Source organism: Euprymna scolopes, chromosome 43 (assembly GCF_053919585.1).
Source record: "Euprymna scolopes isolate OS-2025 chromosome 43, ASM5391958v1, whole genome shotgun sequence".
NCBI classification, from domain to species: domain Eukaryota; kingdom Metazoa; phylum Mollusca; class Cephalopoda; order Sepiida; family Sepiolidae; genus Euprymna; species Euprymna scolopes.
This window is the reverse complement of record NC_136524.1, coordinates 50,831,880-50,850,048: the sequence shown is the minus strand read 5'-3', so window position 1 is coordinate 50,850,048 and position 18,169 is coordinate 50,831,880. Positions and strand designations below refer to the sequence as shown.

Genomic DNA, 18,169 nt, shown 5'->3' with positions numbered 1-18,169 from the left:
CATTTAAGTAATATAATCAAATAATAAAATGAGAAGGCATGATAAATGTAACAGATGCTAGAAAATGTTAAATTTAAAGCTTAAACATTGGCAGACAGATCCTGTTTTTGAGATATTTGGGTGCATTTAAAAAAAGACAAAAAGTTATCTACTCTTAATTTCTTTAGAACACAACACTTAATTCTATCAGTCATTTATTATATACAAATAAAAGGGATTACATGTAGTTTTTATCATCATATTCAGGTTAATATCATGTTTACAGTCTGGCATAAATTGGGAAAGGGAAAGCAAGATAATACAGAGAGAGGAAATAGAAAACACAACAGCAAAGGAAAAGATAAAACGAAAAAAGAGAAATAAAATCCAATCAAATAAATAAGAAGCTTTAGAGATTTAGCAGAAAATCAGCTTTTTTTTTTTTAATTTATTTTTTTTTTTAAAATCTGATTACAATATTTACCTCCCTCTCATGGCAGGATGATGTGACACATGAGTCGAAAAAGTGGGATTTAAAGAGCCAGTACCTTGGAGGAAGAATACTCTAGACAGTAAAAACTGCATTCCCCAATAAAGGTGCCCCAGGCGATTGGCAATGAACTTACCCCTTTTTCAACAAAAAAAAAAAAAAAAACCTTGAAGAATGTAATCTCTTAGAAACGCAAAAGACCAAAGCCATACCTCAACCAACAGGGAAAAGGCCATCTCAACAATGGTCTAGACCCCGAGGGGTCTCCAAAGCTTGTTTTTTTTTTGGGGGGGGGGGGGGGGGGCTTTGGCTGGCCAGATATGATTCGTGGACCATAGTTTGGAGACTTCTGGCCTAGACGGTTGGCTTTGGTGGCAACAAGAGAAAATTCTCGGTTGGAAGGTTTTCACAAAGTAAAGAAAAAAAAAAAATACTAAAAGACACAGAGACCCGTTTACAGATATTTTTACTTACATGAGTCTTTTCTTCTATTTCACATACAGTTAATTGTTCTTTTATATTGAAACTATGAAGAAAATTTCCACCAAACACAAGGGAATCTTTTGGTGTATAGACAGCATGAATCCATCCTGGAAGAAGAGATAAAAACAAATCAAATGTTTTGACTAACCGAAAATTAAAGTTTCAATCTTTTTAAAAAGTTTGAAACTTTGATTTGTTCATTACATTCTTCCTTATAATTAACGAAATGCATACATGTAAAAGCTTGACAGATTTTTCAAATTAACGTTAAAATCAAAACATTCTATTTCAAGTTAATCCAACTTTGTACAATAGATGCACCATCTATTTATATTCTATTTATCTATATATGATATCAGTCGCAAGGGTAACTTTCCTGGAATAATATTTAGCATTTGTGTTCAAATTTCAAGAGAAAATGAAACTTCATTGTTTTAAATGAGTTTGAAATTAAATTTATTTGAAACAGAACCCAAAACAAAGCAATTTTTTTTTTAAGAAAACAAAATAAAAAATTGTGTTCTGATAGAAACATATGCCAAAACTTAGTTGTCTTTAAAATCTAATTGATCCAAATTTATGTAGAATAGAAGTAGAATGACAAACAGAAACAAAAATGAGATTTGACGAAATTCTTATGATCACAAAAAAAAATAAATAAATAAAAAAAAAAAAAATAAATAAAAAAAAATTTGTTTCCCAAATTTAATCTGCTTTGAATCTAACTTAAATTACCTGATGGAATAACAAAAGTATATCCTTCTTCAAGAACAATTCTTTGACAACTTTCCACTTGATCCCCAAGGAATATGTCACCTTGTTTTCCAGATAAAACCCAGTTCACATACAACTCTATGTTCACTTCAGTCGGAGGAATCAACCAGAAAACCTTGAATAACAAAAGAAAAATTTTGTTAAAAATTTATAAAGATTAGATATGTCTACATAAAAAGGGAATTGCATTCTAAATAAGACATAAGTTTGTTTTTTTTTACCTTTTGCCCGTGTAGAATATGGTACCATACAGAGGTACCACCAAAATCAACATGGAAATCTGTAAAACAGCCAGCAACACTCATCAAGCAGTATCTGTGGAAATAAATGAATAAATAAATAAAAGGTACAAATATGAATTAAATTAAATCTATATTAATAAAACTAGACTTTTAAGCCCATAAAAAGTGGGCAAAAGTTACAGAATTTAGAACAAGTGCGTTATGCCAAATTGATGGTTGAATATGGTTAAATTTGTGCTAGTTTTTGCATTAAACACTAACCCATATCAATTTTTATTAATCTAGCTGTGCATCGAATATATACCATGGTTCACTCCAGCTGAATAAAGATCCATACAAAGTTTTAGCCAGATCGGCCCAGTAGTGTGGAATGAACAGACTAAGAGAAATAATATGTGTGTGTGCACGCGCACATTTTTTATTGTCACTACATTTAAAATTTTTTTTAGAAATCGCTCCAGACAAGGAATGAAGCCACTTAATGTAAGGAGCTTAACAATAATTACTATTAAATGAAATCAAACATGAAATATAACTTTTAAAATCTTATTTTTAAAAAATTACTAAAATGATGAAAAAAAATGTATATCTAACATATATACACAGAAATGACGATTTTTATTTAGTTAGCACATAAAACAACAGTTGATTTTTGAGAGAGAGAGAGAGAGAGAGAGGGGGGGGGTAATTTTCTCCCACTGCAAGAATTGTGACACCAAGGTCAGAAAGTGGGATTGAGAAGCCAGTGTCCTCGAGGAGTGGCACTCTTAACTCACAAAAAGTGCCTAGGTAGCCCTGTCAGCATTTCTTGGTAGGGGCACCCCAGGTGATTAGCAATAAACTTCTCAAAGAGAGAAGGCAAAACCTAGGAGGATGGACCTCCTAGAACTGCACTAAACCAGCATTACATCATAATAAATAGGGATCAGGTCATTACAAGAATGGTCTAAATGAGTTCCTTCGGGACAAGATCAAAGTGTAGTATCTGTTCTTCAGATGCTGCACTTCTATTTCTTGTTCTCTTTCGGTGGAGGAGAAATCCTTCACGACTGAGACAATTTTTATTTTTGTACCTTTTCTCCACGTTAAAAAACGACCCTGGTGTCTAACTCTGTCCCGTGGGGAGGCATAGTAAATAGGTACAAACAGATTTTTATAAGCTTTTTTTTTGTATACATTATAGAAACTAGCAAAAAAATATGCAACGATTGATCACATTTGCTAATATATCACACACTTCCACCACCATTAATTCTGCCTAAAAAAAAGAGAAAGTAATCCTTGGGAGGATGCTATCATGCTAATAAAACAGATACAATACTGCCCCTACCCCAAAAGAAATTTGAGCATAGTACATTAGTGTGAAATAATATACGATTAAAACATAGTGCAATTAATAGAAATAACAGTATAGATTCGGCTTTGGAGAGACTGCTACTAAATCTCGTTTGGTAATAGATAATAATAGAAGACTACAAATACTTACTTTTGTACTTTGGGATATTTCATTTTTTCTATAATATTGGTAGATTCTGTCTGGCATCTTTTGTATATTCTTGGCCACACAGTGTCAACCCAATCAGTCTGACGTACCTGAACAAGAAATTAAAATGTTAGTATTTTAAAAAAAAAAAAAAAAAAAAATGAATATAAATGGAGAAACAAGAAAATTGTGCAAATCAACAAATTTTAATAAAATGATTTTAATCATTCATATTTAGAATGTGTGCACATTCCCTTTATTGTCACATAATTTGCTCGGATACAGTTTTAGTTTGAATTCAATCAATCATCATTGGTCAGTGTCACAATAAACGGACAAGACGATTAAGTATATTGTGTTTGCAGATTAGGGCAACATTTCACATACATCAAAAACGACCCTGGTGTCTAACTCTGTCCCGTGGGGAGGCATAGTAAATAGGTACATCACTTAGTATTCTGAAATTGTCACTCATCTATAAATCACAAATGAAAAATGCGAGTAGCCAATGGCAAAAACTTACTGAAATTGAGATGATTTTTCCAGCTACTAATTTTCCAAGTGTGAGTTAACAAAAATATTGGATTTAAACTCCAGTGATTTAAAAAAAAAAAAGTCAGGGTTTCTTTTGAGGAGAGAATAAATAATTTGAAAGAGAAAAAAATTTTTTTTCTGAATTCAAAAAAGCGGAATTCATATCCCTGAAGAACAGTCAAGGCAGATTTTGAAAACAGACATCGGACAATACACTGGTAGCAATGATGTCATTTGAGGTAAATGATCACTTGAAAATAATGGGCTGTTTTATCACTGAACATAAAAACTTATTGAATAGGCTGTTTATTATTTGCAGTGGACATTAATTCTGTAATATTTTAAGTCTCCTGGTTTCTCAACATAAACCCTTGTATTAGAAGATATTTCAAAGATGCAAGGGAGGGGGGGGGGGTTATTTAGCTACATATTTCCCCCATTGCAGCCGTGTAATTTATAGCATGCACCCCACTTGTGAATGTTTACAGTTGAAAACATGGTCAGACATACAGAGAAAGTGCCACTTATAATATAAGTAAATATTTGTATCATTTAAAGTAGGCCACACAACAAGACCATTTGGAAATGATGGGCTGTTTTATCACTAGGAATAACAACTTATGACCAAGGCGTTTACTATTTGGAGTCAAAATTACTTCTTTAATCTTTTAAGTGGTTTGATCTCTCAGCATGAATGCTTGTATCACAGAAGAAATTATCTAAAGATGCGAGTCAATTTCTTGGATAGTCTTTTCATGTATCTAAATATTAATATTTCCCCTATTACAGGTCTGCCGTTCATGACATGCATCTATGCAGTCACACTACACATGCAGTATCGTGCATGTTCACACGAGGACAATATTTCACATACAGCATTTCCCAGATGATCACCCATTTAGATGTCAACCATACAGAAACAGTGAAGAATGAATTAAAAAAAAAAAAAAACAAACAAAAAAAAACACAAATGACAGAACCCTTTATTCAATTCCCAGTTTACTGTTGCGTTTCAATTTTGACCTGAGTTTTCTCTGTGGTAATGAAATCTAAGGATATTTACCTTCTTATATAATGGACAGTCTTAATTTTTTTTTTTTTTTAGTTTAATCATCTTTATTTTTGTACACCTTCCAACTTTAATATACATAATAATTTATCTAAAAAGATCTATTTATCAACATAGAAAAAACAATTTCTTTTTTAAATAAAAATATTTAAAAAAAAAAAAAAAAAAAATATGAAACTGCTAAAAGTATATTAACAGATTAAAAACGAGATAACTTACAACAGTAGGGGATTCTACATAATTTTCAAGTTTGGTGTGGCTGAATTCCAAACTGATGACATTTAGTAACTTCTCTCTTTCGGTGTTTTCATAATATTTTACCCATTCTTTCATTGTCATTTCCAGTCCACGCTGAGTGTTGGCGTCCATCACATCCAAAGGACGTCGGCTCCCTAGAAATATAAACCATGTTTTTAATTCTAAACTCAGTTAAAAAACAATATTCTGAAGTGAAATGATTTTTTTTTTTTTTTTTTGTTAGAAGATTTTATAACAGTATGCAATAAATTTCAGATTTATGGTTGTCTTCAAGTCTAACGTAAACAAGTTTTTGATGAGCCGTTACATATAAGTTAACAAATTTACCAAATTTCCATTACTAACGATTACTTTATTGTCCAATTGTCTACTGTACATACACTCTTTAACCCTTATCCTCGAGTGGCCTCTTGGCCTTGATAAGTGGGGATGCCTCTGTTTATAAAAAAATTAAATTAAAAAAGCACATGCCATATAAGAACTATTTCGGTGTAAGAAAAATATCCTGATTCTAAATCTGACCTTTATTTCTTGCGATTAGGCACCATTTTTATTTACAATAAATCATAGGTTATTATTGGTTATGAATGAAAAAAAAACAAAAAAAAACAGAATTGTCAGTTTAAACAACATTTGTTCTTTTAACCCTCTTGTGTTGAGTGCCATCCTTCCTTGTTATATTCTAGCAACAATCTGCCAACGTGCCAGGTTTCATCTAAAACATTTCTTCATCACTAAAATATCCTCATGGAATCTCTTGCCATGTTCATCTCTAACATCACTAAGATTCTCCACAAAATTCTAGAAAGTAACAATTTTGAAAAAAAAAAAAAAAAAAAAAAGAAAAAAAAAAAACTGTACAGAATTCAACAAAAAGAAGACCAGAAATGGATTTTCCATGCCATTGTATCCCCCAAATGTCCTTAATTAGTAATTAATGTAATTACATTTTGTTTTGTCTTTTCTGTTTAGAGAAATCTAGGTATTTTTTTTTTTCTTTGGAGAGGAAGGCAGTAAAATATAATACTGAATTTTTGCCTATAAACTTGAATGCTAGCTAAACTTATGGACCTCAAAATCACCTTCATGTGTTTGTGTGTGTGTGTGTGTGTATATATTAGCATGGATACCCAGCGTTGCCAGGATTGACATGAAGTTCAGTTTGGCCACACCTGCTATACTAAGAATATTGACCAGTTTTTCATTAGTATATGTCAACTCCATCGTTAATAATAAAAGAACGAATAAAAACAAGAAAATGTAATTGGATTTTTATCATACGAATACATTCTTAACATGGACTACTATATAACAATGATACTTTTATAAATAAATATGTTTTGAACATACATTCTTTTCAGTGCAGGGGATGATAATTACTGCCAGTCGGGAGATTCGAACCCAATCAAAGAGTCGCCCATGGCTTGTATTCTATCTCCAGGCTATCAGTAATTAACACAAACAGTGAGGGAAATTAAGTATTTACAAATGCCAAACCAAAGGGCATAAACAGTAAACAATCAGAGTATTAAACAACTGACATCAAAACATTGCATTGTGCACGTTCCAACACATAGCAGCAACGTTGCTCTGTGACGAGAAGTTCAAGACAACTAGAAATAATGCTGTGATAATCAGAGAAAGGTTTGAGAGGATAGTCTATCCGATTTAATTCATAGCTGAAGAAGGGAGATATGGATTCATACCTTTCCCCAAGGATATCAATGAAAACTCGCAGGGGCGCCCAGCGTAGCCCAGTTGTAAAATAGAGTCAATTTTCTATCAATTATTATATATCAAAGTTGTGATTTCAAAAATAAAAAGTATATCCATATGACTTGGGTGCATCAACTTGAATCGAAACTGAAACCAAAACTTATAAAGAAATATATATATATATATATCTTGTTCCTTCAACTATAATCAAAACCAAAACTTATGAAGAATTCTTGGTAAAATTATCTATAGAAAAAGTTGACTCTAGTGCGATCAGCTATAACTGAAACTGAAACCAAAAATTTACCAAGAATCTTGGTAAAATTATTTATTACAAGAAATGTAAGGTCCTAACAATTAAACCAGTCACTCTGGAAAAAAAACTATAACCGTGATATGCAGAATAACACCCACGCTATTGTATTATATAGATGATGCAGTAACTTATATGGATAATAATCTGGTGAAGAGAGGATGAAAGTAAAAAGACTCAGTATAGATAATTTTTTAATAAGGCAAAGCTTTTTTTCGACAGATTCGATAATGGCTGCTAAAGATAACATGTTTTGTTTTCACATACCAACACATTGCTTGACATCACTGACTTGGAAGTTTTCACTCGGGACTCTGAAATATAAATGAGGACATGTCAAATTTGGAGACAAAAAGTAAACAAAATTTTATAAAATTTAAAACTAATACTAAAAAATACTTTCACACGCGTTTCTAAAGGGTCTAAAAAACATAATTAAAAAAAGTTTTGGTAGGTGAGTATGAGGATCAAACCCGAATCCTTGAGGCAAAGTTGGAAATTAAAGTGAAAAAAAAAAAAAAAAAAAAAAAAAAAAAAGTGCAACGTTAACCACTGGGCCACCGCGACATACTAACGGAAACACGTTTGAATTTATTTAATTACTTAGAATTGACAGGTGCATGTTTTAATGACTTAATGAGGTCAACTTTGAACGCTTTTTTTATTTTTCCAAGATGTTCCGGGGGAGGAGGGGGAGCTCCCCGTGTCCAAATTGAATAGCAATTGTCTGATACAAGAAAAATATTTCCACATTGATCAAAGCTGATTGCTTTCAGACATTTCCGGCGATCACGACCGGAAAAATACCGCCATAATTAGTGTCGCTTTTATTATACGAAAAAGCCTAATCCACATGTGGCGAGCGAAAAATGTTGAATATTTATTTTCCCGAAGTCGAGCAAATTAAATAAGACAGGCGACTTCCGTTGTTAACTCTGAGATATGATTTATATGTGATATAAAAAGTTTTAAGTTGTGAGCTGACCAACCGCTTCTTGGTAAAAAGCCTTTCTTGGACATACACAAAAAGCGAACATACATACACACACACATTTTCGCTTTTATATATAGAGATACAGTATCATCACATTGATACACTGGTTCTCATTAGGTCACCAAAGTTAAGCAATATTGAGCCTGGTCAGTACCAGATGAGTGACCATTTAGGAATATGAGTAGGTCAACACATCCCTGCAAGAAATGCAAAAGTGTTACATTGTCATTTTCCCTGATGGGGTTATGCAAGTTATTTGAGGCCAATTATGAATTTAATATTCCCATGAAACTTCCACGTTGGGAGGAAGCAGGTTCAACCCACTTAGGGTGAGTGCTATTTCTATTCGCTAACATATTTACTTACCTCATTCCAAGGCCAGTTTTCTCAAAGAAGACAATTGGTCGTTCAAGGCCATTTTCTTGGAAGAATTTCATATTGAATTCTGAAACAAAACAAATTAAAAAATAGAAAACAAATTTTATTATTATTATTATTATTAGGGGAACGGGGTTTAGGGGTAATTAAAGAAGGTGACATTATGGTATAAAATATCAAGAGAAATTGTCGCATTCCAGCATATTCTGACTGTGGCATTACTTCCTGTTTTCTAAACAGTGATAGATGACTTGCTGTCCCCGACGAAACATCTTCCAACAGATATTTTAACTGAAGAAATCTATCACATTCTTAGACGAATTATTAGTATTATTATTAGTAATAGTAGTTTGGTGTAAGAATGATTTTTCTGTAAAAAACTATTTACTTTTAAGAATGTTTCACATAAAAAGAAATTTAACAATTACAAGAAATAAATATTACACATTTTTTTAATAAAAATAAGAATTGGTCACATTGTTCCAATTATTTTTATATAAAATGTTAATAAAAAAATAATAAATAATATTGATATTATATTATAATACATATCTGTTGGAAGATATTTTGTCAAGGACGCCAAATCATCATCTACTAGAAAACACGGGAAGCAATGCAACAATGAAACGACTTGAGGAACATGCTAGAATGCCAAAATTTTTATTACTTATTCATTTATAAAGAAAATCTTTAAACTCGTATGTTAAAATAGAAAATTTGCAATAGTAGAATATGGTTAACAGAAGGAAAAAAAAAACGTACAACATAAATAAACTGTTTTCCAACTGATTATAATTTGGTTGTCTTCAAGTCCAACGTAAACAAATTTTTGATGAATCGTCCCCTTAAGTAATCTAATTTATCAAATTTCCACTACTAACAATTACTATATTATCCCATTAACTACTGTACACTCAGTAACTTATCCTCGAGTGGCCTCCAGGCTTTGATAAGTTGTGATTCCTATGTAAAAAAAATAAAATAATTATATAACATATAACTTTTACCAAATTTTTTAAAAATATAATCTAATTAACCTGCATAGATTTGCATTTTTAGAATTTTTTCAAGTGCTTGTTTCAGATTTTGTATAGTATCCTGGTAGGCTTATAAATAATAGACTCAAGGTAGTGTTATTTCACCTGGTGTAAAGGTTCGGTGTTGTATGTTTGACAAATGTTTAAAAAAAAAAAAAAAAAATGTACAACTAATAACCGTCACCAATAGGTTAAATATTTCATTTTCACTCAATCTGCATATTTTTTTTTTTGCTTACCGAGATTTTTTTCTAGTTCCTTATTTTAAAATAATACTTTACATTATATTAAAGTCAAGATGAACACTAAAACCGATGATAATATCATGTTAGAAATTCAAATTTTCTGTAAAAAAAATAAATAAAAATAAAACCTTATTCTGAATTATTGCCAAGATTTATTAAACCTTTAAAAATATTTTTGGTTTTTGTCCTGAATTCAACCTAATTAAAAAAAAGAATACAGAAAAATCTTTATGATGTATATATCCATCACTGAACATGTCATATTCCATATATCACAAATTGATCACATAAATCTTTTATAATATATATTCATTTTTTTAATGATTAGTAAATTGTATCCGTTACAATGTTGATTTTTGAGCTTGGTAGTTTGAATGGAGTTGTCTCCCTTTATTTAAAACACCCTCGATTACTTATAAAATTTGACCTTTTTAATTAATAAAAAAAATTACTTGATCAATTTATGATTTTTGGAATCCAAAAGGAACGAGTGTGTACATCAAAGATTTTTTCTGCATTTTTGGTTTGTTTTAATTAGGTTTTATTCGAGACAAGCATCATATTTTTCCCATAAAATTTGGTATGGTGAGCTTTTTGAATTTGGAGCTAGTAAGCAGAAATTTTCCCCGGGTTTCTGGAGCCTCTGATTTTTACAAAATCAAATCCTCGATGAAACCAAAAAAATCTGATTATATAAATTCACTTCACACATACCATCTCCTTTCATGTGCATCACGAAATCCCCCTCGAACTGGACACTGTGTAACTTGTCATCGAGGACATAATTCCTCTTGCCTTCAATCTCATCATCATCAATGTCTTCATCTGTATAATGCTTTCTTTCCTTGGCACGCTACAAAAAAAAAAAAAAAAAGTGAATGGTTTATAAATTCCACATATATACTACACGGAAGGGAAACAAACGATGTTAAAGATTGGGTTGATGAGGAGCTGGTCGTATTGGCATTATATAGTTTCAATTAAAAGGGACAAACTTCTCTACTATTTAAATTGACTTCTATTCAACAGAAAACTTGGTCTGGAAAGAGTTATTAAAAGTCAGGAGACATGCATGTAGAAATAAAATTGTGTTCAGATTTTTTTACCTTGCCTTTCGCCTAAGTCTCAGCGAGAGGCAAAGCCAAATAATATGACCTCTTGTAAACAGGGTGGTTTAGTTTGAATATGCCTGTTGTATTGCACCGAATTACATACTAATCACTAGAGCTATGACCACAGCATATTCTTTCCCTTGTTTTGATTCTCAGGTATATATCCATTGATATCTTATATGTTTTTATGTAGAGTGATGTGATCCGCGGTTGATTAACTGTGTCTGTGTTGAATATATACTCGAGAGTAAAAACGAGAAGAATATGCTGTTGTCATAGTTTTACTAATCACTTAACGAGTGAGAACATGCAAATGCAAAAGAAAATAGATTTTAATTATGTAACTACCACAGATGGTTTTTTAGATGAGGATTGATGATTTGGACTACTATTCTCATTTTTGATTGTTATTTTCACGTTTTGGATGATGTAAACTCCAATCTTCTTCAGGTACATCTCTTTGAATTCTGGAATCTTTATATCAATAGGTTTCCATTGTTTTTAATGGATGATTGAGGAGATTTAATTGGTCTCCATCAAAGAATGTCTGCAAATGGTCGGTTAAAAAAAATGTTTGCATAAATAAAAAGATTTTAACCCAATATATATGTTTCTATTGATAGAACAGCAAGTGTCAGATAAATAATTTGCACTTTATTTTTTTTTTTTTTTTTTTTTGCATAAAATAAAGATGTTAGCCTTTCATGATCTTGAATTTGTTACTTTATGGAATATTTATTGATTCCTTTATTTTACTTTTTAGAAGAAAAATAGAATAACTTTTTGGTCAACATCTAGATTCTTTCCAACTCCAAAAATAACCTTTACAATGACGACTTATAGGTTTTCGGGGGTGCTGAAAATGATGGCGCACAAAAATAGATTTCACGATATGAAGCAATTACGTTTTCAAAACATGGGGATCACTTCTTATTATAAATTTAACATAACATGAACACCCACTTTCTGGTTACCTACTGATAATGGGAGGGGGGGGCTGCATGAAAGATTTTTTTTTTTTTTTTTTTTTTTTACTTTTCCCTTTAACAATCAGTTTTATAAAATGACGAATTTTCTAGGGTTGTAGGTATGCTAGAAACAAATACCGCATTAAAATTTACCCCAAACAAGTAGTTTTCCAGATATTAAACAATTTAATTCCTTATATTATCAGTGGTATAATCATTTGTAAGTGCATGTCAAAATACATAATATTTACAAATTTATAAAAAAAATATGTTACGCTAAAAGTGTCACATTCATGCAAGCAAGGAAAATATCAGAAGCTTCCATATAAAAATTAATGCGAAACCTGTAATTTAAAAAAAAAAAAAAAAAAAAAAAATTGCAATTAACATTTTCATACTAAAAAATATTAAATAATACTTAATTCAATGATAATATAGGAAGTTCGAGAAATTAATTTTCTTTGGGTTATATCGAATCATTAATACAGACTTTAGGGGGGGGTCACAATGTTCTCGTAGACATTTTTTTTTTTAACTACTGAAAATCATAACTTTAGTAAAAGGTATTTTTGTTTAAACAAAATAATTTCCACTAAGATTTAAATAAAAAAAAAAAATGGGTTTATTAGATTCTGTGATCATTATTTGGTAAATTACTGAAAATTTCATTAAAATTGCTTCACGTCCTGGTTTTTGGTGAATTTTTAAGTACCTATTTACTATGCCTCCCCACCCACGGGACAGAGTTAGACACCAAGGTCGTTTTTTAACGTGGAGAAAAGGTACAAAAAGGGTGAAAATGTTTATACATTTTGAGCATCAGCAGCATCGGCTATTCATTTTGCACGTGCCTAAATAAATTAAAAACAACATTACCTTAATAAAAATTAGTTATAGTTTTATAAAAAAAAAAAAAAATTCGATTAATGGTTACTTTCTTTGGTTTCAAAACGTAAAGTGGTCAAAAAACGAATGTTAACAAAGGCAAGCTAAGTTACTCTTCTACCTATCTGTGGGTGCGCGTGTGTGCGTGTGTGCGTGTGTAATGCAAAGCCTGTGAGGTTATAACGAAAATCAAAATAGCAGTCTCACACGAGCCACAGTTGAACCTCGATAAAAAAAAAAATCTATACTGGAAAATTACCGATTAAATTATTAACCTAATCATCAAACGATGGAGTGATAATTAAATTGATCTTTAAAAAATCCTATTTAAAAATAAAAAGAATAAAATAGAAAAGAGAAAATAATTTGATAAAAAAAAAGGAAGAGGGCAAGAAAGTGAAAAATAAAAATGCAAAGTAGAGCATATATATATATATATATATATATATATATATATATATATATATATATATTATAACCGAGAATACACTATATGATAATATATTGGTTATATTTTACACAAATTAAAATATCGTATGACCTAAAAAGAAATGATAAAAGAAAATAATGCAAAACTTATAAGATACTCACGGTGCACATTTTGGCATTCCTTTATGCAAAAACAAAAACTACACGCACACAAATTTTATTTATTTAATGTATAGATAATAAGAGCTAACGTCTGATTGAATAAGTGTCTTCTTTTGTGCAAATGATAGTTTCGATTTCTAGCCATTTTGCAATGTGGAATTTTTGAAGAGCAAACAAACTCTTCAAGGGAAAAATTTGATACGAGACTGTAAATTCAATATGTCTCCTCCAACTGAGTGACGTCACTTCCGGGACAAGCTAATTTTTTTTTTTTTTTACTTCGCATACCCGGATTCTTCTATATCCGGAGTTCCGTATATCCGGACTTATGCGATATTAAGATCCCTTAAGTTATATTTAATAATAATTTAAAAAAAAAATTAAAAAAAAAAAAAAATGATATTTAATCGGCGTTAGCCGGGAGTATATATATATAAAAAAAAAAAATTCATTAATTTATGGCGATCACGTGTGTTATTGCCTCTTTACGCCGTGCCCGTCATAGGAAATAAACGGTGTTAGTTAAGTTGGCGACCTCGCCTAATTATATTCCATAATTTCTTGTTTGATTCATTTCCGCACAATGTTTTGCTAAAAATTATTGCTTTTAAATATAATAAATAAGAATAATCGTAAACTGTTTTTAAAGCATTTTTTTTTATTTCAGTAAAAATTTGTCTAAAACACTTTAAATAGCGATGGCCAGAGAGAAACCAAGTTGCTGGTTTTTTGATAGAATTTTACTTTAAAGCCCGTCTCACATTTGTATAAAAAAAAAAAATTTTTTTTTTTTTTGTAAATTTTGGTGTGCTAAACTCGAATCTGCTAACCGTTTCCGTCGCAGAGAAATAATTTTCATGATATGTAAAAATTACTTTTTCAAAAGTAGGTTATCAGTCACTTCATGTAAATTTAACTAAAAATTAGCACCCACTTCCTGGTTACTTAGTGAGGGGGCATTTTTTTGTTTCTTTGTTTGTTTATTAATTAAAAGGTTCTTTTGTTTGTTTTTGTTTTTTTTTTTCTGCTTTCATCTTTCAATAAAGACACGAGGAAATCGAAAAACAAAAATAAAGAAAAATCTATATACAGATACGTGTAATTCCTCACGTTATCAGTGGTAACCATTTCTGTACACGCAAGCGTGCTCATGTGTTTTTTTATGCTTGCATCTAGAAAACTACTTCTTTTCATCTAATTTTAAATTGTCCGCCAAAGATTACTACGTTATGTGAGAAGGCAGTTTGGTGCGTGAGTGCACGTTTAACAATCTCCGTTTATGCTACCGCACGCTCATGCGTATTGTAAACGATGTGAGAAATTCTACAGAAATAAGCAGGCTTCTCATTGGTCAGTTTGTCCGCTCACGATTTAGTTTGAACAGTTCAGATTGATTGTTATTACTAACTGCTTATTAACCAAACAAGTTCTTGATGATCCGTTCCCCTTAAGTACTCCCATTTACCAAATTTACACTTCTAACGATTACTATGATATTGTCCTTTTGACCACTGTACACTCTTTAACCCTTATCCTCGAGTGGCCTCTGGGCCTTGGTAAGTGGTGATTCCTTGTGAAAAAAAATAAGTAAAAACATTACTAAATAAGGTAAAATAAACATAAAATAATCATAACAAAATAAATCTAAGATATTAAATTATAAATAATTATAATCAGATTTATATTTAAAATTAATAAGGAAAGATACTATGATGATATATTTTACATAATGTAGTATTTAATTTAAAATCGATAGCCAGAAGCTAGTAATTATATTCTATAATTATATGTAGATAATAAATGAAATATTAAATTAGCATATGGAATAGAAGTAATGTTCTAACTACTGATCTAATTGCAATATTTGGAAACGTTAAACATTAGTTTTAAAGCTGAACGTCTGCGTGTGTGTCTGGTCACGAATAGGCTCCTATATAGTTGACTTTTATAGAAAACTGGTCACATATAATGATAGAAGATGTATCGAGACACAGGAATGGGTATGTTTGATCTGGCATAATGATGATTCATTAAAATTGTGGGGTCTGCGTATGCGCCTGGTCCACAAAGTATGGAAATAAAAAATTTAAAAATAAAATAAATAAAAAAAAAAAACGTTTACATAATAATACTAGTATGGAAATAAATTTAAAAATTAAAAAAAAAAACAACGTTTGCATAATAATACTTTGATAAGTATGTTTTAACTTAAATAGGGATGGTATAATAAAATTGTGGGATCTGCGTTCGTGCCTGGCATCCATAGAATGGAAATAGGCACAAACTTTAATAAAGACTTTTCATATCTATCTGCGTAAGTATACTTTGATAATTAGGTTTCAGTTTGAAGAAATATGGTATAATATAATTATGGGGTGTTCGTTTGCACCTAACCTCCATAGAATGGAAATGTCACAAAGTTTAACAAGGTTTTTTAATATAGATTCACAGAATACTGTGATAAGTGTTTCAGTGTGAACAGGTATGGTATAATAAATTATGGGGTTTATCTTTTTTATTTTTACTTTCATCATATTTTGCTTTGATTTTGATACCCTCAAATTCGAAGCTATCTCTTTAAAACCCTTCCTTTTCATAACCTATCATACTTTCATAAATCAGAGTCCATTTTCTGTAGGCTGTTTTTGAACCCAGTCAACGACGGTTACTTTTGCTAGTGTATATATATGTATATAAGACAAAACGGCTGCGTGCGTTTTTGTATGTCCAGCAAAGGCTTTTTTCACCAGGGTTCTATGTTTTATAACTATTTATATACTCCCTAGATCATAACATCTACGATTTGCGAACGCACGTCGTATCTACATTTATTTACATGGACTTTTTTATAAAATTCGTGCTATTCCTTCCTCTCGCATGTTTGTTCAGCTTTTTGCGTATAAAAGCGAAACTAAATCGAAAGTGAAGGCAGCTTCCCGGCTTTTTGTGTCAGGGTGTTTTCTTTTGTTTTTTGTTTTTATTTACATGGTAGTCACCACTTATAAAGGCCCAGAATCCATGCGGGGATGAGGGCTATTACGTGTACAGTAATCAATGGGATAATATCGTAGTAATCATTAGTAATGGAGATTTAATAAAGTGTCTTACTTAAGGGGGGGTATCAGGAATTTGTTTATGTTGGACTTGAAGACATTCAAGTTGTAGTCAGGTGGGAAATAGGCAAACGGAAGAGAGTTCCACAGGCGTGCACTTCTAAAGAAGCTTTGTTCATGGAATCTACATTTTGATTTAGGCACAGATAAAGAATGGGGAAAATTATTGACTGTGGTTTCAGTTAGACATCCAGAAAGCAATTAGTTTGGATCAATGTGGGGAAACCCTCATATCAGACAATTGCTATTCATTTGGACACTCCCTTTTGTGGGGAGTTGGGTTTCCCTAACACTGTGAAGGAAACAAATAAATAAAACAGAAGAAAGCTGAACTGGCCTCCAGCCAATGTTCGTTTCTGCAAGTCAACTTTTTGATTGACATCGCTAAATTTAAATGCTTTTCACTTCCTATGGCTTTGTTGTGTTGCGGTAAAAGTTCAAGTTTTCTTTCACCTCCTTTTCCGCCTTCAGGTTCATCACGGGTTCGAAACACTTTTTTTCTTTTACACCTACAAACACCGGGGCAACGCCGGGTACCTTGCTAATAAAAATAAAATATTTTCAGTGATAAATAAATTGCAAAGCAAGTAAATAAGAATATTAGAAATTAGACTGTAATTATAAATTTTAATGTTGATGTACAATCTCAATTAGTTGAAATAAATAAGCATTATGATTGATGCCTTGGCCCTAATGAATAAATCAAATGTGCTAATTGTAAAAATAGATATAAAAACATCTATAACATAAATTTCACCCGTCTGTTTAATTGTATGTATGCATGTTTGTATGTCTGCCTAAAACTTTCGACAGAGGTGACTGATTTTCACGAGATTGGTATCATTTTGAAGCTCAACCCTTCAGATGACAAATATCATTGGCCAAAACCATTAATTCCTTCACCCTCAACTGGGCACTTTTTTTACAGGGAAGGGTGATCACTTGTTTCGCCGATATTTTCGAAAGTGATCCTTCTTTTCGATTGTCTAGCCTTAATTTAAGCCTATGTCACTTTCGGTTTGGCGATGGGCACAATAGCAAAGACGTCAGGTTATTTTTTTCATATTCTTTGCCTCCTTCGCGGTACAGGTTTGAGCCTGCCTACTACTTTTTTTTTTTTTTGCTCAACACACACATCCAAACACACGGGCAATATCAGCCACTCAGGCTAGTCAATTATAAGGAGATGTATCTATGGATTAATATTTGAACATCAATTAGGGTAGCCTCATATATATATATATATATATATATATATATATATATAAAATAAAATAAAAATGTATATATGTAAAAATATTTTTAACCTTTATATATATCTAATTTTAAATAAGAATGCAAATATACTAAATACTAATCATAGTGGGGGTGATAAGTAGTTAAATGGATTCATCCTAATCTTATAAATACAAGACTGATAAATTAAAAAAATAAAAAATGTATCCATTTCAAATGGATAGTACCAGTCAAGGATCCGTCACTTGACACTCAGCCCAACAGGTGAG

General features: G+C 31.2%; 1 protein-coding gene across 3 annotated transcripts in view; it reads right to left on the bottom strand.

Annotated features, from left to right (window-relative positions):
• The window catches only part of LOC145268344 (lysine-specific demethylase 2B-like), a 221,407-nt gene that overhangs the window by 27,799 nt on the left and 175,439 nt on the right, over positions 1-18,169 (bottom strand). For 2 of the 3 annotated variants that reach the window (XM_080123854.1, XM_080123852.1), the window contains exons 2-9: positions 10,710-10,848; positions 8,702-8,780; positions 7,609-7,655; positions 5,274-5,446; positions 3,455-3,561; positions 1,948-2,041; positions 1,688-1,841; positions 944-1,059 (exon numbers count right to left, since the gene is read on the bottom strand). In XM_080123854.1, coding sequence (XP_079979980.1) covers positions 944-1,059; positions 1,688-1,841; positions 1,948-2,041; positions 3,455-3,561; positions 5,274-5,446; positions 7,609-7,655; positions 8,702-8,780; positions 10,710-10,848 — 909 coding nt within the window. Of the gene's footprint in view, positions 1-943; positions 1,060-1,687; positions 1,842-1,947; positions 2,042-3,454; positions 3,562-5,273; positions 5,447-7,608; positions 7,656-8,701; positions 8,781-10,709; positions 10,849-13,551; positions 13,804-18,169 lie in introns of those variants that run through there. The other variant, XM_080123855.1, reaches the window with a different exon arrangement.